The sequence below is a fragment of the Molothrus aeneus genome, chromosome 1, assembly GCF_037042795.1.
Source record: "Molothrus aeneus isolate 106 chromosome 1, BPBGC_Maene_1.0, whole genome shotgun sequence".
NCBI lineage: Eukaryota > Metazoa > Chordata > Aves > Passeriformes > Icteridae > Molothrus > Molothrus aeneus.
The window spans coordinates 110,256,721-110,278,049 of NC_089646.1; the positions used below are offsets into that span (position 1 = coordinate 110,256,721).

At 38.8% G+C, this 21,329-nt stretch overlaps 1 protein-coding gene across 3 annotated transcripts in view; it reads right to left on the reverse strand.

Moving 5' to 3' along the window:
• Positions 1-21,329, reverse strand: part of NOL4 (nucleolar protein 4) — a 187,841-nt gene that overhangs the window by 146,245 nt on the left and 20,267 nt on the right. For all 3 annotated transcript variants that reach the window (XM_066562826.1, XM_066562834.1, XM_066562816.1), the window contains exon 2: positions 6,493-6,642. In XM_066562826.1, the coding sequence (XP_066418923.1) occupies positions 6,493-6,642 (150 nt within the window). The remainder of the gene's footprint in view (positions 1-6,492; positions 6,643-21,329) is intronic.

Below are 21,329 nucleotides of genomic sequence, written 5' to 3' on the forward strand. Positions count from 1 at the left end.
AGCAAAAACCACAAAAATTACACAGGGTTTGTTTTAGCCTCAGAAATTATAAGATAAGAAGCAAGCATTTCCTAACAATACAGTCCATGCACATCTACATATATTTGGCTTTAACTCTGAATTGAGAGGAAAGTGAGTTGACTCCAGTGGTTTCAGAGTCAAAGCTTTTATGATCTTACTTCACCATTAACAAAAAGTTTTTGGTATATTTTGACATATACGACTGCATCCAAAGCATCATGCAGCAGTGAAGGCCTGTCCAGGCTTCTTTACTGGATCCCATGAAGAGCACAACTAGCACAGAAAAGTAATCCACTACCTGAGCATGTAATCTGATTAACATTGGAGCTAAGCAATGAATGTCCTAATTGTCTGTGAGAAGCCTATTTCATTCTGACTGCATCACTATAGGCAGGGAAAACAAGCAAAGTTTCCTTTTTGCTCTCCCATACTCAGATGATTTAAGTGCAGGATGTTGTGATGATGTAGCTTTCAGAGCTAAATTTTTGCTTGGAAATTTAACAAGTCCTAAACTGAAAGGCAGATTTTAGGACACATATGGCAGAGTAGGAAAGACAAGTGTGAGGAGAAGGAGTGAAATTTTGCAAGTGAACCTATTAACCTCTAAAGAATTAACATGGAGGGTGTATGTGTAGTCTGGAAGATACAATGTGTCAGAATAGAGATTTTACATGTGTGCTTGTATTTTTTTTTTAATTAAGGAGGGTAAAGGGGGAAAGATGATCAAAAGAAGCCTCCAGGAGGAGGGAAAGAGAGAGAAAGATAGGGATAGAGGGAAGATGGTAATCTGTCCTGGGCCCACAGCCATCAAACCAGGTGGCAGAAATTGGTTTCTTGATGACAGGAGGGCAAGCCAGCCAAGGGAAGCCCTCTCCTTTCCTCAGCAAGAGGTCAGAATAGAGGGCTGACACAGGAAATCAGATCTAGCACTGCTGGGAGTTTTAGCAAGAGCTCGCTACCCCGCTACACTGTGGGAAATGCTGTTCCCTCATGTGCTAAACTTGCACTTCACAGCTCCCTTCCCTTCTCTCTCCATCTAGCAAAAACTGTTCTCTGTGAGGGAAGCAATGGGAAACACCTGCTAGTGGGACAATTGCCAGGACACTGAACACTCACCCCCTGAAAAGAATCAGGAACAAGTTCATAGAGTAAAAGTGCACGGGGCTTGGCTGTTTTGCCATGCATACAAGAATGGTGTGGATGCAAGAATTTAGGCATGCTAGGGCCCTGCACAAAGCTCAAGTTCTTTTACTTCCCCAAGTACAAGGTCTGTCCTGTACAGAAACCAGCCAAGCCCCAAACCTACTTCAGCCCTGTTTGATCAGGAAGGAGATGATGTTATCTCACAGAGCAACCTGTCAAAAAATTATTCCCTGAGGAGAACACGCTAAGTGTGATGCTCACAGAGGATTCACAAGCACATTCTTGTTTTGGGAGGGAAAAAGAGTAACCCCCTGTTTCTCAGTGTCAGCAAGGCTTTTCTTAGGCTGATAGGAGAGATGGGAAGCCACTCACAATCCTGATCCAAAATCAAGAAACATTTATAACTGAAACAGCTGGATGAGGCACAAGACCCCAGATATTACCCCACATCTTAAAGGCTCTTGTTAATGCCTCAGATGTTATACATTTATGTACTACCTATCTGATGAGAGCCTTGTCTCAGGCTGCTCTCCCTTGACACATTAGTATCTCCCCGTGTTTTACAAGCCTGCTTCTTCCAGCTCATCAGCCCAGTGGCTCTTTTTTCATTTATGGGTTGGGATTCTTATTAACCAACCCATTTCACCTGCTCAGACATGACAACCCTCACTCACAATTCAAGTTTCACTGCTGTAATATTTCAAGATTTTGCACAGAGACTCACAGACTCAACAGACAGATATAGTCCTTCATAGTTAAAAAATTCAAGTAGAATATCTACATTGAATTAAAGGTGCTTAAGGTAGCTATGAGACTTATGCACAGCTCTCAGCTAGAGGATGCACTTAGTTGTACTGTCCAGATATAACATAGAGAAATGAGGAACCTTCTCAATTGTTTAAATTAATGAAAATCTATTGCCTTTTTTAAGGATATCAAAACAGAGTAAGGAAAGTCAAATCTATTCTGAAATATAGGGCCTAAATCATTTTGTCTGGCCTGACAGTACCAATAGCTGGGCATGAGAAGTAACACAGATGTTTTAGCTTGCCAGCCTCATCACAGACCATTTGCACTTCTTGAAAAGTGTAATAAGGCTATTTTTATCTGGTTTGCACTGAATCACAGAGTTGTCCTGACAGCTTGAGCCTGTTGCATTATGCTGCTACTGTAGCCACAACTTTTCCCAGTTACTCCCACCTCTGATATACCCCTCAGCACTTGTATTTAAGTTGTAGACACAGATGAATAGTTTAAATCAAGAAATGTAGTTCTACAAAGGCACAGAAAGCCTGCTATGTACTTGTTACATGCCTTTCCCAAATACACCAGATGGATTCTTTTCCTGAACACTTCTCTCCCATGCGTCCCCATCCCAGTTTGATGCCACAGTTCTCCTTTCAGAGTGGGATGTCTATACAAAAATAACTCCCTGAGCACAGAGTGAAAAGCACCACCCCAAAGCAAAGAGTTCCTCTTAGACACTGAGCTGTGGCAGCACCTGCTAGCGGAGATACCCCCGCGAGATCCCCGTGCTTTCTCCTGACAACACTGCTGGCATCAGCATTTCACTCCACCTCCTGTGAGGCCCAGCAGAGCACCCAGGGGAATGCAGGACAAGCATGGACCTCTTTGGGCACCACTGCTTTCCCTTGCCCTGAGGAACATGCTCTTTTCACCTTCCGCATCTTCCGAGTCACCTGTGCCCCTGCTGAGCAAGCGACTTGGCCAGGCCTTGTGTCACATATCCTGCCTTTGTGAGGGAATTATCCCCCAGATCAAGATCCTCAATGTTTTCCCTGTTTGTAAACTTCCCTGGGAACTGGAAAAGTAGCTGAGATTAAAAGCACCACATTAATTATTCCTCTAGTCTGGCATACTTTGGATATGATTTAAAGTTCTTGGTTTCATTTTACATATATAAGCCATTTCTGGATTATTTGCTGGTATAGATCTACCTAAAGTTATGCTGGCAAGGAACACAGTACATCAATCTTACCTTGTATACAAGTCAGGTACCCAAAATGAACACAAAACCTGCCAGTTAAGTAGGACACGCCTCCTGTTTTGCATATTTTCAAGGTTACTCTCCCACATCATACACACAGAGTTGATACAATTCCCTTCTGGTCTTTTAGTGTGCAGAGAGAGAATGGGACCTTTTCCTAAACTTAAATATTGAAGGACAGATGCTTTCCTAATTTATCTAGAGGGTTTGTGCCAAAAATCCTAAAGTTTAAGCTTGGTACATTGCTGCCCCAATTAAAATGGAAAGGCTCTTTCCAGTACTCTGCTCTTTAAGAGGTCTCAAGTACCACATCCTATTTTTCTTCCTGCACAGTGCCAGTGTAGGAAGTTCCACACAAATCAATCAGTTGTAAAAATATCATGCATTTCCATGCAGTTAACATAAACAAGGCAGTGCAGATTCCCTAAATGAGTTTGTCAAGTGTTCTGAACACATTTTTAGGGAGACATTCTGATGTATTTTAGCACACCAGCACCCAGGGTGACTCTATCAAAAATTAAAAAGACTCTAACTATACCAAATTTGTAACTCCATGTAAATGCAGACAGTAGTTAATTAAGTCACCTTTGACAATTTCATTAACCTTCCAATCATTCTTGAGCATATTCAAAACTTTGAGTGGAGCAGGTTTACTATTGAAAACAAGACTCACACACATATAAGCAAATTAATTACCTAAAATCAATATGTTGCAATTCTCAAGGGCTGTGCCATTAATTTTTCAGAAATACTTAGGTACTGAAAATCCATGACAGTATTCATGAACTTCAGAAGTTCAGGAATTTCGTACCAAACTTGTGGTGTTTTCTTTCCATAATTTCTCTGTTAAAAGGTTTTTTTAGGTTATCTAGTGAGAGAATGGAAGCACTGTGACTAGATCATGCCAGGGGTGAATTACAAATAGCAATTGTAGCAAAGAGTTTGTGAAGCACATCTCCTATAAAAGTTCTTCACTCAAACCATTTGGTGAATACTTATGTATGACAAATACATGCAGAGATCTCAGGGATGATTCACTTCTGACACGTGAATAAAGAAACGAGACTAAATTAATCTTGTTCCAGATTCACTTAATGAAATTAAACCCCGCCAAAGTACTTCAGTTTGATTTATAAAGCTTTTAAAGTAAAATGTTTTGGGAGACAGTTACCTGAGATATTACCTTATTCCTCCTTACAGTGCCACAGAGGAGGTAGATACTGCATGGCTTCCTGGAACAGACTGACACTATAGCTCTTAATTTTACTAAAGGCATTTTCATGGACAGGTCCAGTAAAGGAGCATGCCTTTCCCCAGAAGGTCTGGGGGTTTGATGCCTGTTTACTTAACCTAATTCTTATGTCAGAATAGATAGCAAGAATTGAAATTTTTTTCTTCTGGAGTCTTTTTTCCATTTTTTTAATCTATGGAAGCCTTTCAAAATTATATATGTGAATCTTCACTGGGAAAGGCAAATCAATGCCCTTGATAAATTAATATACAATTAAATGAATGCACAAATATTGCAGACTGACAAAAACTTACATTTTGGCACCCTTAAAGATGCAACAAGCTCATGTCTCAATTGCAATAAAAGTTGACAATAGATGAAACTACTGTGTAGGCTACTGAATCTGCACAAATAGTTCTTCTCAACAAAGATACACTAGTCTTTTATGCTATTCACAATAAACAAATTTCTTATCTGACCTGCAATCATGGGATTCTTACAGTAGTAAATATTATACTTGGCACACATTTGCGGGATGATGACTTGAAGTACTGTATTTACAGTTGGCAGCATTCCTTATAGCTGTATATTATTCTAAGAGATTTGTGACCTATATCTTTGAACAGCCTACTGAGGTAAAACAAAATAGTAAGAGAAAGGTCAATGGAAAATATCACTTTTCTAATGCTTTCTGAAAGAGAAAATGAAGTATCAAAATGGTTGAGGTGCCAGGTGAAAATTAATTTAGAGAGTTTGCGTTAGATCACCCTGAAATAACACTCCAAGCCCTACAAAAGCACACCCAGATAAAAGATGTCTTCATATGTCTATCTTAAGGTCAATACCTCTGGGAACAAATTATAAGAAATTTTGCCAAGAGCTTATCCCTCAACAAACCATCTGAAATGGCCTATAAATAAAATATCTGTGAAGGGATTCACAGATATAGAGAAAAGATTGCTATAAGGGTGAAAGAAACAGTAATGGAAAAACAGCCGTTTCTTACAGCCAAAATTGAATCAGAAACCTGGAGCTTTCCCATATTCTGGTGACCTCTGATAAAAAACAGCTCACATAACCCCAGGCTGTTTTTAAGATGAAGAACTGTGTTCAGGGTGATAGGTCACCTCAGGGCCCTGTCCACAGCTCCCTGCCACCCACATCCCACTGGGACCAGGGGGAGAGGTGCCTTGGATGCCCTGCAGTCCAGTCAGGGGTATGTGATGGGACCTGGCTGGGCACCCCTGCCCTGCCACCCTGGGAGAGCCCCTGGTGCTTCAGCAACTGGAAACAGCTGGGCAGGTGGGTCAGGATCAACCTCTGAGTGTGCCTGTCATTATCACAGCCCTGCACATGGAAAGTTAGTCACCCAAATCCAGGCAAGACCATGAATTTTAAGTACCTTGGGAGAGTGCAGCAAATGTTTCATTAATCTCCATAGGACAGCAAAGCGTTATATTTGTGTCACTAATCACAAAAACCATTTATAGCTATTTTAGGACTATGATGCAATTAAAATTTTTAAAATACTACTTTCTCTCTACTCAGCCAGTTTATGCAAGAATGAGAGGTACCTCCTCAACACTTTCATTATTATACCTAGTAGTTTTCCAGACCTTGGAATTTAGGACATGTACAAGTTTTCATACCATTAAATCATTAGGTATCACTTAGTCTATGGCAATAACCTATAAGGCACCTTCATTTATATGCTGAAACACAGGAATCCATTTAGCCAAGTTGTGACAATACCTTCTAAGTCTGCTTTAACACTTCATCCATTTAATAGCAATTAATTAATACAGAGCTATTAGAAACCATTATAGAAATAGCAAATTCTCTTCTTGTACCAATGAGAGAATGTCTAGTGAAGTCAGTGCATATGGCCCTTATTATACAGCAAATGTGATTTCTAAACAATATGTTTTCATGCACTAATGAAAGATCTCTAAAACCAATTTGAGAGTGACAGTGTCAGTACTAATCTAGTCAGGAAAAAAACCCCACAAATCTCATGCCATGTGACTAAACCCAAATAGCTCACATTTTTAGAGACTCATGCTCACTTTAAGCTGTTTTTTGTACTTACTGCTTTATAGGTTCTCTTTTGTCCAGCATGTTTTCTGATTTGTTCTCCATTGGGCCCAGTTTCAACATGCATGGAATAGATAATGTCAAAGAAATCTTCTACGACGGCCACCCGCCGTAAAGACAGCTTCTCATCTACACCTACTCCATCCTGAAAAGGAAAAAAAAAAAAGAAGAGAAAAAGTAAGGGAGACAAGATGAATAGACAAATTATGATAATCATGAGACACACTGTCCTTTTTTAGAAGTGAGTTAAAGACCCATTAATATCTGAAGATCACCCACCATGCAAATAACAGACGCAGTATTGTAGGAAACTGTGTGATCAGAAGGATCACCCCTGTAAGCAGCCCATTTTGCCAAACCAGGGCATTTGGCCTCTTGATAGGAAGTGATCTTCCACTCCAGTATTTAAAAAACCAAAACAAAAACTATCTGTGCTTCTTTCTCCAAACACAGAAACACGATTCAAAGGCAGAAGCTGTCCCAAAAACACATGGCACAAAAATGCATTATGTGGTGGTTAGCAAGGATGCAACAGCTCTGTTATTCTCTCACCCCCCAGTAAATCTGTGCTGAGTATTTCATAAAGATGTTTAATAAAAGGTTTTAATTCAAAGAGCTGGTTGTAATTATAAATATGAAGGAAGTTGTTATAAACAATTTGCCCTTGCAAAAATTGCAAAGACATACTATATGAAGACATACTACATGAAGACGCACTACAATATGAGGAAAAGAAAGGGGTGTTTTAAATAGTTTCTACTTTTGCACACAGATGTCCAGTTGGAAGAAGTGGAAAAGTGAGAACACCTAGCATCTGATTTTCAAAAGTAATAGTGTCAGGGTAGCTAAAGACTTCTGAAAAGAAACAGTCCCCAACGTCTCTGAAATTAACCAGTGCAGTTCAGCTCCCACCTTTTTAACAGAACCATCCACATGAGGTTTTGTTGGTTTTACAGCTGCCTATGGACTCAGTTCTAATGAAGGAGCAGGAACTGGGACTCTCATTTTTCCAGAATAGACATCTATCAAGCAGGCTGCAGTTTTTAATACAACACCAGTATATGAAAAATAAAATAAGAATGACCAATTCACTTGTACTCCAACACTGTATTCAAATTTAGATCTTTGGAGGCAGCAGTATAATCTAACATTCACTGTGTATTTTAAGCAATAACAGTGTTCCAAACTGAATGTATTTTATAATACCATTACTGCTCATTTAATTCATGCCACAACAAAACTGATTTACATGGGCACTTCTATGACAAAACACATGTAATTATGGATGCAGTGACCAAATAAAGACAAAGATGAGAAATTAAAAGATAATTCTGTATGACTCCCACTTGCTGTTCCTCAGATCACAACTTCTTGCTAACCCACTCCACTAAGTTTGCTGTATGTGGACAAATGTGATTCATTTTTCTCACTCCCCTTATTTTTATTCCAGCCCACCTAAATTTTCCATATATTTCAAAGGAAGAACCCAAATAATCCCAATGGCTCCAAAGAACCCCCCAGGGTGATAGTGAGGAGCTCTGACACGTTCCTAGTAGCAAAGGAGAAAATGTCAATGCCTTTAGAGCGTAACCTTCTAAATGTGCATTATCCCAAGTGACAGTGGGTTATGAGGTGTTGATACACTACCAGACAGGCTATGCCCTCTCCTGCTCTAGTATGCCCAACTTTCTTCAGAGAGGTCCCTGCCCAAAGCTACATGATCTATTCCACTGCATTCTTTATCCCCAGGAGACAGATGGACCTGGGCAGAACCCTGGCCCAAGTGCCATGAGAGGACTGCCACAGTTCTGATGGAAATGACTGTGTTGAGGATTGAGGGTGAAAGAACGTGAGAAATTTGCAGGGCAATCTCCACCACAGGTTAGAGCCTCAGATCTGCTGGGAACAGCTGCTCTGAGAAAGCTGCAAAGCTCCCAGCCCACGATCAGTCACTGACCACCAGCTCAAAAACTTTGTGGTGCTGTGACAGGTTTTGGTTTAAGCATCGTTAAGAATTTGCTTGGCACTATCCACCACCATTGCCTACTCTTTAAAAAAATTGCTTTAGAGATAGGGCCAACATCAAATTCAGATCTTTTCAGCTTTAATCTTTGGGGGAATTCACATGTGAGCGCTGTAGGGGAGCCCATCTTCAATCATTATTTTCTCATCACCCAAACAGCACAGTGGGATCCCTGATGATTTCAAACACTCTTATTATGACGACAGTGTTATCTCACACTGCTCTCCAAATACTCAGAAGTTTATAGTGTTGATTAACTGACAAAGATTTAATCTGTTTATTACTAATTAGTTTTATTTTATGAAATTTCCTACAAGGGAGCTCTCTTTTTTAATTAAAAAGAAATGCATTACAATAATATTAATTTAAAACCTGAGATGCCACCTCAGCAGAGCTGACACATGCAAACATTATGAATACATTTAAGGAAGAAGCTCGGAAATGAAGCTCAGTTTGCTGCTTTTGGTGGCCATAGTGTGCAGTGCTCTCTCTAATGGTCCTCCTACGTCCCTTCCCTAACATGGACACCCAAAGGCTGGCAGGTATGAGCTGGGGGTGCTCTTGGAGGGATATTTCTCCATGTAGCTGACTAAATCAATAAGCATTGGTAGTACTTCTAAAAATACACAGAAGTAAAGTCTGCACAAATTGTCATGACTCCTAATTGAAGTGCTAGAAAATGAATACAAACTTTCCAAACTTTTTTCAATCAAAAAGGATAGGAAAGAAAAGGCTTAAACAGAGTAGAAACTGCTTCAGGGGGTGTAATTAAATATCTACATCTGCAACTTTATCTAGTGGAGCCTGGACATCACTGAGTTGGCTTCATCCTGCTTGGTGCTGTCTAAGACAATGAGGTAGACCTTGATTCAGAACACCTGCAGTGCTGCAGAAGGTGCCAAGGTGCTGTGAGGGACCTGCTCAGTTCATCCAGCAACACACAATGCTGGGCAGAGCCATAGGCCTCAGCTGCAGAAGAAATGCACCAGATGAGTGATTTGAATAAGGTAGCTACTTACTGCCACTTTTGATATTCCATATTGACATCCCAATAGGTAAAAATTGTAAAACCTCAAATCTCCATTTAAACCATGAAGTCTCTGAAGTGGACACAGTTGTATCAGGCTTTCCTGCCATATGCCATTATTCTACACTTTTATCATGAAATTGCTATTTTATAAAGGCATTAATAAAGCAGCTCTGCTTTATAAGCTGACTTTGGGTAAAAATTTTCACAGTGCCTAAGGGGACAGGTTTTTAGCTTCAACTCAGGCCAAAAAAAAACTGAATGAGAGAATGCATCATAATGCTATTCCCATGACTGAAAGGCTATGAAATGTCCATAAGGGACAGGACAAGTAATAGGCTTAAACCACAGAATGGGAGATTTACGTCAGACATTTGGAAAAACTTACTATTGATGTGGAGTCAAGCTCAGTAACAGTTTGCCTGGGGAGGCTGTGGGATGTATATCATAGGAGGATTTTGAGACCAGGTTAGGCAAAAATCTGTCAGGGATACTATGAGTAAATCCTGTCTTGGGTAGACTAGATATTAATTGAGTTTCTTCTTGATAATTCTAGGAAGCTTAAATGCCACTTTCAAAGTGAGTTGGGCAGTAACAACTCTGGAATAGCAAGGAGGATATTTATAAATCACTGAGGTATTTTTAGGACTTTTATTCAGCATGCAAAGGGTCCAAGCCTCACTTTCAAAAATGACTTAGGAATGGAAGCCTCACTGAATGCTTTACTTCAAGCATTGAACTGAGACTCTCAAATATTTCAGGCCATTTCATCCCTCTCCTTTCAGCCATCACTGAGGTGTGCCATGCCCTGTTCTAAACCAGTTTTCTCAGATGCCTCTCTGGCCAGCAGTGTGACACACACTGACAAACTACATTCATCCTCATAGCTGCTGGAATGGTTTTAATCTCTATCAGTGAGATTTTACTTCATTTTACTCTTTGCATTACAGCTTTTCCTGTTTACTCTTGGTTTTATGTATATCCAGAGACTTTTCTGTGTTCTTAAGATACAAATAAAGAAATGTTTCCTTTCATTTTTAGCACTACAAAATCCATTTGTACTCTGAGATTAAAGTTGTTTCCTCAGGGTTGGTTATTTTTTGCTATCTAGACAAAGAATGAGTTTCTGAACAGAAGTGAATTTTACAGAGAGTTGTGCACCTCCCAGAAAGTGCTAAGGATCCCTATGAACCAGGATGGCTGGGGAGACAGGCAGTCTCTTTTATTGAGGTTGAACCTACAGTGCTTGTCACAGTAAAGAAAGGAAGAAAGTTTGCCAGTAAAGCAAATAGATAAAACTCTTAAGGCAGCAAAAATATCTATTAAATGAAAGGTTGTCATTTTTATAGTTACTTTGCAGAGGAGAAAATAATTTAATACAAGCCTTTAAAATTAATGCCACTGAAACAAGAGTGCTTGTAATTCCTTGCTGCCCCATCTCCTGTTGAAATTTCTAGGAGGAAATAGGTCTCATAAAACATCCTCTTGCTTTGTGAATGAATATAACTATCAGCATCTTGACAGTGTTTGAAAAATATTCCTATAAAGGCATGATAGACAGAAATAGAAAATAAAAGGAAATTCTTCGTTGGTAGTTTTATAGAAAATGTTCAGGTCTATAAAAACCTCTGTTGTAAAAGCATCAAAGCCAGAAGCACCTACAAAACATTAGGAGTAGATGCAAATAACAATGCACCTAAATATTTCATTACATTATATAAATCACAGATAAATCTAAGACTGCTTTGAATGCAGAAATATGATGTGTAACAATTTTCTCATATAATCAGTTCAGACAGCAACAGAGTTAAAGCTCATTTATGTCCCCATACCTCTGCTGACTCGTACCACATTTTGAATTTCCTCTGGATGAAAAAAAAGTCTGCTGACTGAAACACCATACTCTGAATAAACAAAAAGTTTTGCTCATAGCCCTATGCATTGTTAGTTCATGCATAATGAGCTCTTGACATGATTGTATGTAGATGTTTTACTCCCTCAGGTTTCAAGATATGAAAATTTTGTATGGAAAGTGTTAGGAGGAAGCAATGGTAGTTGATGAACCCTATATATCTGTCTGCAGAAATAATTCAAAACAAATTAACAAATTGAAAATCCCATTTTACATTATTTCCTTTATCTGCTTGTCCAGTAAAATAACTGCAAAATATATTGATATTTAAAATAGGGATGAGCATTTTATAATGCCTCTTACTCCCATAGAAATGAACAAATTACTTTAATCAGCCCATGTATTTGAACTCCCAGGTTATGAGTACATCCATTTGAATATCTGACTCATTCCTGTCAGCACAGTGAAAATCCACAAAAGAGCAAAAGTTACTAGTATTTGGTAGCTATTACTAAGTAGCCTAAAATAAATAAAATTGATCATTTCTATCCATTTCCAAATGGAAAATGTCTATAATAGCAAAAGGGTTATTTATTATTTGAAATTTACAATTTCTGTTCCTCATTATATCATGTTTGAACAGCAAACCTCATTTTTTGCCAGCAGATGGAGACAGGAAAAATCAGAGTTATATTAAAACAGAAACACCAAAACCATTTCCAGCTGACAAGTTCTCCCTTTAGAAAAAACATACACTACAAGAACTAAAAAAATAAGCTAGGATATGGCAGCAATGAGTCAAACTAATTGCAGATATAGATCATGAAAACAAAGAGAATAAAGTGAAGTAAAATGGCAAATTAATTTACCCTTTGAGATGAGAGACTAAAACCAAACAACAGACACAGAGTTTTGGTGCATTATGAAAGCTGAAGGTGACAAAAAGTCCTCTTACTGGACTGGCTTGATAGGTGAGTTCAAAACAACCAATACACAAAATCAATACTGAGCAGAAGTCCCTTTCTCCTTTATCTCTTGAACTATTCCAGATGATGGGAAAACACCAAAGCCAAATCTCTGTCCATAAACAGTGAGGGGTGAATACTGGGTGTCATATAAGTCTAAAATATACCACCCAAAAGGGCAATCCTACTGAGTTGTTTCAGGTGAGGCCATCATCTGGTGTGGATCACTAGCTCCATTAAATTAAGCTCTATCAAGTAGAGGGAATGGGTTGTGAAACTCAACTTGCCAAATTGTGAAAGGAAGGTCTGTCACCTGCCTTTCCTTGCAGCATGGTAAAATAGACCCAGAGATTATTTCACAATACACAAAATATTGTCAAGGGTACTTTCAGAGGTTCCTTTGGCATGAATAGGATAATATCCTAGCCAGTGGTCTCTGCAATAAATATTTCATGCTCTTTCCATATTAAAGGGCAAAAACTTTTCTTTCTCATCTTTCTTCAGAAGTGTATATGGATGGTAAGAGGCAGAAACTGATGCACAGGAAGTTCCACCTGAATATGAGGAAGAACTCCTGTGCAGTGACCATGCAATGGAACAGACTGCCCAGAGAGGGTGTGGAGTCTCCCTCACTGGAGATACTCAAGAACTGTCTGGATGCAATCCTGTGCCATGTGCTTTAGGATAACCCTGCTTGAGCACAGAGGTTGGACCAGATGGCCACAGTGGTCCCTCCCAACCTGACCCATTCTGTGAAAGGTAGATCTATCATCAGTGAGAGTGCAGAAAATATTTGAACTAAAACATGGAGTGCATGTACTGACTTTTGAGTCTCCTACCAAAAATAAGCATGGACATGGGAAACAAGAGATAATTTCAAAAAGATGTCTGCACTCAGAGCCTTGAAGGAATGGCAGGAAACCCTGTGAGGAACACAGGACAGCCAGAGTGCTGGTTGCAGTTCACTCTTCACATTTAAGAGTTGCTTCTTAACTGACGTCTGAATACCTTTTTCCCTCAGCACCTGATTATTTTTTCCTTTGATGTTTAAACATTTACACAATCCTTCTGAACAAAAGCAGGTCAGAAGCTGGGTCACACTTCACTGTTTGTGAGGTTTGGTTAGCTTCAGGCTAACCAAACACCACAAGCTGGATCTCTATCAGCAAGCAGGTCACCACAGGAGCAGCACATCTGTGAGCAAAGCACATGATGCCAAGGAGCTCATAAGAATTTCAGGATATCTCTAACCTGGACCTCTGCAATGGGCACAATTCTGGTCACAACCCAGTAGGTGCATGTCTATCAAATGCCAGTTTGCTTTCACTGAAAGGAATCTGTTTATATACTGAAAAAATATTACACTGTGAAACAAAGCCCAGCAAGCATGGTCAGGAGCTTTGTTCCAAAGACATACTCATTTTCCAAACTACAATGCCAATATAAATGCTGGCATACCTTCCTTAATAAGGCAACAAGATAGGATTATTCACACACTCATATTGTGATGAACATTATCCAACCTGATGAGAAAGATATGTGACTATCTAGCTCAGGGACACCACATGCCCTGGTGTAACTCAGGAGATCAGGAAGAAGCTGAACAAACACTTATTCTGAAACAGATCTTATTTGCCACATTAGCCCTTCTACAGGCCTCCCTCTCTAGCAAATTCCTGCCTACTTGGCCTGTTAAAACAACAGATGATGCTTTCATGATTATATGCAGTCTGATATCATCTGGCCTTTTTTCTTTTTCTTTTTTTTTGACAGAGAAAGCAAAGTAATGCTCTATTCTGTCCACAAGAGTTTGTTGAGTTTGTATATTTAGTACATGAAAAAGTAACCCAGGCACTACATGCATTATATTGAGTGAAATGTATGTGACAATTCCAATCGAACCAAAGCTAGAATTGGACAGAGAGAGAGAGAGGAAGGGCACATATAACACCTGCAAGTTGCATTTCAAATCTGAAAAATTATAATTTATAGTAATAACAATAAAAAAACAAAATCTGCAGATTTTAAAAGAAAGCAATTTCTTGAATTACATATTTTCATTAACATGAACTTAACTATAATTTACTTGTGAATTCCTAATTTTGAAAAATAGTCTCAAAAAAATTTTTGATCATAGGAAGTTTCAAAGAAGTTTTTTTTCTGAAGTTTATATTTTAAAAGAGAAGCAATAACTATTTCTTTTTTTTGATAACCAGATTGTATTATTTCCTGTTCCCTGAAGGATACTGTCTCTTTTCTAATGGGTTAACATTCTATTAGAAAGAATTTAGTTTTGACATTGAAGTTGATTTTTTTTGAAAATATTTATGACAGGTCTGGAAATATCCAGCACACTTCACTTGCCCTCTTCAAAGTTTTAAGCAACTGAGAGCTGATAAACCTATCTTGGACATCAAGGGTAACTGAACAGAGAGCCAAATCTAACTGAAGCTTTTTTGTTTAAGTTCACATTCATGACCAAAGTTTTAATGCAGGTATTCCTTCTTCATGACTCATTAAAGGATTCATCTAGGTATAAGGACTTTCTACCAGAATTTTCTGTAATACTATGAATTCTAAGAAATTGTAGATTAAAATAAAAAAGCTGTCAACATTTCAGTTCTACCATGAAATAAGATGAAAATGTGTGAAAATTCATCCCATTAAAGTAACATTTTATTCTTTTACTGAAAGTAAAACTGACCATAGAGGTAAGTATTAAGATAACTATAAGATTTCTCTTAAGACACTAAAAATATTTCAAAGATATTCTGAGGTTGGAGGTAATCTTTCTGTGTACAGATTTCTTCAGCTGCTGAAAAAACTGTAAACACACCATCAGACTAAGTAAAAAAATTGAAGGATAACAACTCACTGAAGCACAAGTGTCCACTAAGTGTATGAATACTGAAATGACATTGTCTTTTTCATGTCTTTCTACTCTTCATGCATTTTATCTGATAATTATATCTGCCAAGCTGTAAACAGTTGCTCCAGGACTTTTCCAGCAAAGACTGCAATGCCAAGCTAAATGCTTGGCAGGGGAGCTGCCTTTTCAATCTCACAGCTAATCTGGAAGGGTCAGCTACTCCTGGTGAGTGTTTTAAAGGGAAGGGACTTCAGCTCCCCACTCCAACAGCTCAGTACACTCTACAGCAATTTCCACGAAACTTTCTTTCCAAAAGTTAGTAGCAATTATAATATATACAAAACTTAGTTTCCTTTAGTCTCAAGATAGACAGTTCTTTGTATCTGCTGAGCATGAAAAGATTTGCTTTTCCTGAATAAGAATACAAGGATAAAGCAACTAATTCTCCTCAATTTTTTTTACTCTAGGGGATTTTAAAATGAATGGGTATGAATCCTACTGTGGGCCTGCTTAGGCTTGTATGTTCAGGGCTTTTTCCTAAATTATAAGATCAGGTATTGTCATCAGCTCAGAAAAAAGAAATGGACAAGCTACCAATTAAATGTTAACTCTTAACATTCCTGTCATGCTCCAAAAATGAGCAATCTCCCAATTATCATTTAAAGTGTGCTATACTTTACAGGTATTCAAGCACTAGGGGAATGCAATGTAGATCTATAATGCCACCTTTTTTCAGACTGATGAAATGCAACTACTGTACACCAAAAGTAACCTAACACTAAAGGGAAGCTTAAATAATACGAACTCATTACCCCAAAGTGCTGCCTGTGAAATTACATATATTAAATATATATATTTTAAAATTATATTCCAAGTACTCATAAACCTCTGATGTAAGGGTGTTGGCAGAGGGAGCTTTTTTAATACATAATGTGGAATGCAAGTGCCAAGTGTTACATAGTGCAGTGAAGTGCCAAAAGCATACCACACCACAGATCAACCCTGCACAGTGACAAAAGGTCTAAATAAAATATTTTTTAAAAGCTTCAAAATCCTAGTTAATTGGTCCAATATTTCAAAAGTCAGGGAAAGAGGATGAATCAGAGGACTGCTGATGGGATATAGTGGTTTTGTGTCTAGGTCTCTGGCTGCAACTCTAGCAATGGTTTTTATCCCTAAAGTTGTTTCCTCCTCCTTTTACCTGCTGCCTATGGCAAGGAACAGCCTTGGGGTGGCAGGGAGATGAAACGTGTGACCTTATCTTTCCCATCCATGTTTCTGCAACAGCTGTTCCCTTGCTTATACAAAATGAGTTCATGGTCTCAGCACAGCTCCCAGAGGACAGCTGTCTCCATCACCAAAACCACTGCTACAACAGCCCATCAGGTGCCATTAATTGGTAACCTCATTAATGTCATCAGTAAAGGCACTGGGGATCAGATTTTAAGCTGCACTGGTGCTATACAGGCAGCTTAAGGTATGGAAAAGATCAGTGGCTTTGCATGCACAGCTTTGGTGGTGATACAGCCTAAGCACTGGCTCAGCAGCCCCACTCGCAAGGGCAAGTGCAGAATAATGACAACTGTCCCCAGCTGCAGTGGCAAAGGGGACAGAAGTCTCCAGGGCACACATGTTCCACATGTGGCCTGGTTCTCTGACCACATTACCAACATACTTCCCACACTGGAAAAAAGCTGCTTGTTGCAGGGAGCAAAGAGGTACTTCCCAGACTAAACACTCCTAAAGCAAAAATTAACAGCCTCTAATGGAGATCCCTCTAGATTTCTGCAAGGACAAATGAGCAGATTATCAAGGGGCTCTCTGTAATTGCACAGGTAATGTTACCTGGCCAGGGACAGAAGGGACTCAGGGTCATATCAGCACAATCAGAATGCAGGGTCACTGACTTCAGCCTTCATGGGCTCTCAGCAGCAGCACAGTGCCAGCTGATGATGTACAAACATCAGCAAAGTAGGAACTGTAGGGGTTAGGGTCTGTTCTCAGATGTAGCAGCACAGTAACCAGAAAAATCAGGCAAAACATTGGTACACAATCTCTCTACCAGGTTTGAAACAAAAGTAGTAAATATCATGTCAGATATTGGCAATAAGTTTTTGGTGCAGCCATCAATGCCATGAGCCAAGTATCTAACCATGTTCTTCAGGAAGATTCTTCATGGAGCAGTATAAAATGTTTCCTTCCAAAAAGACAGGAAAAAAAACAAAAGTTTTTTTCATTCTCCCTCAGACCTGAGGGAAGGCTTGTATCCTCAAAAATATCATCAAATTAAATTAATTGGCAAATAATGAATATTCCTTTTTTTTTTTTAATTTTGTTAATATTTGTATGTGTGTGTGCACAGATTGGGTTTTATGAAATTACTTCAGCGGGCCTATGTGGGGCTCTTCAATAACTTATTTGTTGAGTTTTTCTTTAATTGAGTTACATTTCCCCAGCTCTATCACTTTTTTCACTCCTGCAACACTTTTCTCTCCTGGGTCATCTAGGCAACAACAAGTGCCAGATGCAAAAATCTTGTGTTTCTGTGAGGAAGCACTGTTGCAGATAGTCAGATTATTTATACCACTTTTTTTTCCTTTTCTCCTTCCTCCCTTCCTCAACCATAAACAAAGTCTACAGCATGAAGAGGCCAATCCTTGCCAGCAGAACCAAGTTTTGAAAAACACTGCTCCACCATATGTTCAGTCCTGACCAGCGTGATAGTTCGGAAGCTGACATTTGCAGATGGGGAGTTCATACCACCACTCAGCACAAACATGCTGCTACTGTACACTGAAGTCAATACTAGCCAGACTTTGCTTAGGAGAAATTTTCAACACTGATCTACAGTTTCACCTTGCCAACTAATTTTTGTTACACTGATGTAAATGAAATAGATAAAAAAAGAATCTCAGAGAAAAATGGTGGCACTGATTGAAAAAGGGAGTCCCTGTGAATCCTTTTGGTAATCTCCTTTAGAAGGAAAACTCTTCTGTATCAGATATTACATTGAAGCTGTTGCTCTAGTAGAAAACACTTGCTAATATTACATATGATGGACCTTCAGGCAAGCCCACTAAATTCTATTGGGCCTGTAGGGTCATGCACTACAAGGATACAATGACTTCAAATAGCCCCCTGAACTTCTTTGAAGACCCAGTTAACTCAGTTTTTCTCTGAACAAGATATATCAACTTTGCAATAAGCACTGTATGAACCAAAGTCTTTCTTGCCTTTTCTGATGCCCTTCTTAAAGAATACTCTGCTTAAATGTTTGTGGGAGTGACACTGGTACTTCTACAGAAGCACTAAGATAAAATGCATTTTCCCTGCTACTTTTACTTTTTCTCCCCCTTGCTCCTCTCTCATTCCATTGGCAGCTCCTCATGCAGTCCAAACACTTTTTCCAGGGCTTAAACAGATTTATGGCTAGCAATTTCCACAGGGACTGTGTGAATGTTCTCTCAGGCATGCCCAGGCACCAACACTCACCAGAGGGCTGGAAATCAAAATCTGTGTCAGTTGTGCCACTGGCATTGAAATTCCATCAGTTCATGTTTGTTGTGTCCCTCATTCAGGCCTTTACTGTATAGCAGTGCCCTTCTTCAAAAGGCTGTATCTAAGGCCTCTGTGTGAATTTTCTTTAAAATGTTCTGCAGTCTTATATGTACATCTACCACTGATTATTAAATGGGAGAGTAAATGGAATCATTTTCCTTTATTATGTTGCTCTGAAACTGAAATGGACAGTGTCTGGACTGTAAATTCACAATAGAGAGAGGTTAGATGTTCAGTTATATTAATTTTACTCAGAACTTTTCCTGCATCAAATTTGGAGCATGCCTGAGCAGCAAACAGTTCAAAACAATGGTAACTACAACACTGACTTTGAAAATTCTATTATATTGAGTAAATTCAGCCTCCTAATTTTTATAGATATTAGCTACCTAATTTGTTTTTAATGTAGATAAGAGGTACATCCCACTTCTGATCACTAATGATGCTGCCCACCACCCCAATTATTTTTCTAACAGAATTAAGGAAACAGCCAAATAATAAAGAGGACCATTATTAGCCCAACAGTACTGCAAGAACTGGTGTTTTGAATGAGTGGGTAACCAGATTTGCCCAACAGGATGAAAGACAGGCAATCAGAGTATTTGCAAGTTGAAGATTCCCTATTAATGAGATGCTTGCAAATCTCTGCCTTAATCCAGGCATGCCCATGAATTTACTACCATATACTAAGCTTTGCATGCAAATATATATAAGATATGATATGATATGATATGAGATATATGATATGATGTATAATATTAGTATACATATAGTACAGTTGATGAAAGAAAATAAAATATGTAGATGAAACAGTCTGCTCTGTCTAATAAAATTCATGCTTATTTTGTCATACCTACAATGGGTAATATGCAAACTATGCAAAGCTTTGTAATTAATAATACAATTCTGTGCTCAAAACATGAACCAAACACTCTATTAACAATTCTCTGTGAGCATGCATCCTTACTTAAACTTTCTCTCTTTATATAAAAAGAAGAAAGTTTAAGTTCCTCAGTTGTTTATAGGAACAGGAAGAAGAGTTGAAAAACAGGCTTAAAATTAAATTATGTTTAACCACAGCATGATGATTACATTATTCATGAAGTTCAGAAGAATTTGATGATCTGTCTCCCAATATCTTAAACTACTGTGTTCAAACTGTATCAAAACTGTAATGCACCAGTGTTAAGTGAGCCGTGCATTTTCTCACTCGCTGTATATATTGGCTGTATTATGTTAATGGGACACAGCACTTGGATGCCTTCAGTACTGACAATGAAGTTCTCTTCCTCTCATGACATTCACATGATGCGTACAACTTGACTGATGGATGTGCCAACCAACCCAGAGCTGGTTGTAATTGACAGTTTAGCTTGAATTTGTCATATGGGACCTCTTGAGCTGGAAAGTACTATAGAAAATTAGGGACAGATGAAAGAAAAATCAAATGGTCATTTAGTCTATCCCTGACAGAAAAGGGACTGTCTTCTGCTGCTCACAATGTAATTTCTTGTCTTGTCATAAATCACTCATCTGATCTATGTTTCATCTGAGACACTATTTTACAGTCTAGTAGGGGTAAATACAGAAACTTTGGCTGAGCCTATGCCAAGAGCCTGCCACAAAACCTCTGCAGACTGCTGTGCTGCTGTTTCTTAGCTATGCTCACTTGGAGCACAGGCATGACACTAACCCTCTCTAGGACTCACAGGAGAATAAAGTTCCTCTGTCATACTAGATCATATCTGCTAAAAAGGAGTTAGCAAGGGCCTCTTGGTGGCAGTGAGAAATAGGTGATCACCTCCCTAAGGCTTTGTCATGTCACTGCCTTGTTTCCAGTTTATCTCCCAATTCCAGGAGCCCAATTTCATCTCCTACCAAAAATAGCTTCTCTTGCAAGGGGTTCAGTACATTCTTTCTTCACAAATAAAAGCATAATTTAAAATCCCATTGAAGAATCACAGAATATTCTGAGTTAGAAGGCACCCACAAGGATCATCAAGTTCAACTCTAAAGTGAATGGCCTCTACAGGGATCACAACCCTGAAAATATTAACAGCATGCTCTAACCATCATAGCTAATCTCAGGGTAACATTGATTTTAATAAACTGTAGCTCAATCTTCCAAATTGTCCTATTTTCTCCAAAATGATGCTTTGCCTGCAAAGGACATGGGGCACACAATCATCACTTTCATTCCTCAGCAAATGCAGAGATCACAGTGTCACATACACATCAGAGATGGCTACAGTTATAAAGCTTCAAATTTATTTCACAAGGATATTTCATCTTGCTGACAACATGAACAGCAATGTTTTTATTCTGCTGAACAAAACATTAACAAGGACTGAATTTTCAAATGCATATTTTGTTCCTTTATGCATTGATTCAACATTAAACTGCATCTTCTGATATACTGCTATACCTACAAGAAGCAATTTGTTTATCTCAAACTTTGACCATTTCTTTATGTCAGGTTTGAGTCTTCCCAGACTACATTTCCCAAGACACACTGCAGGAGATCACATGTTTTGTGAA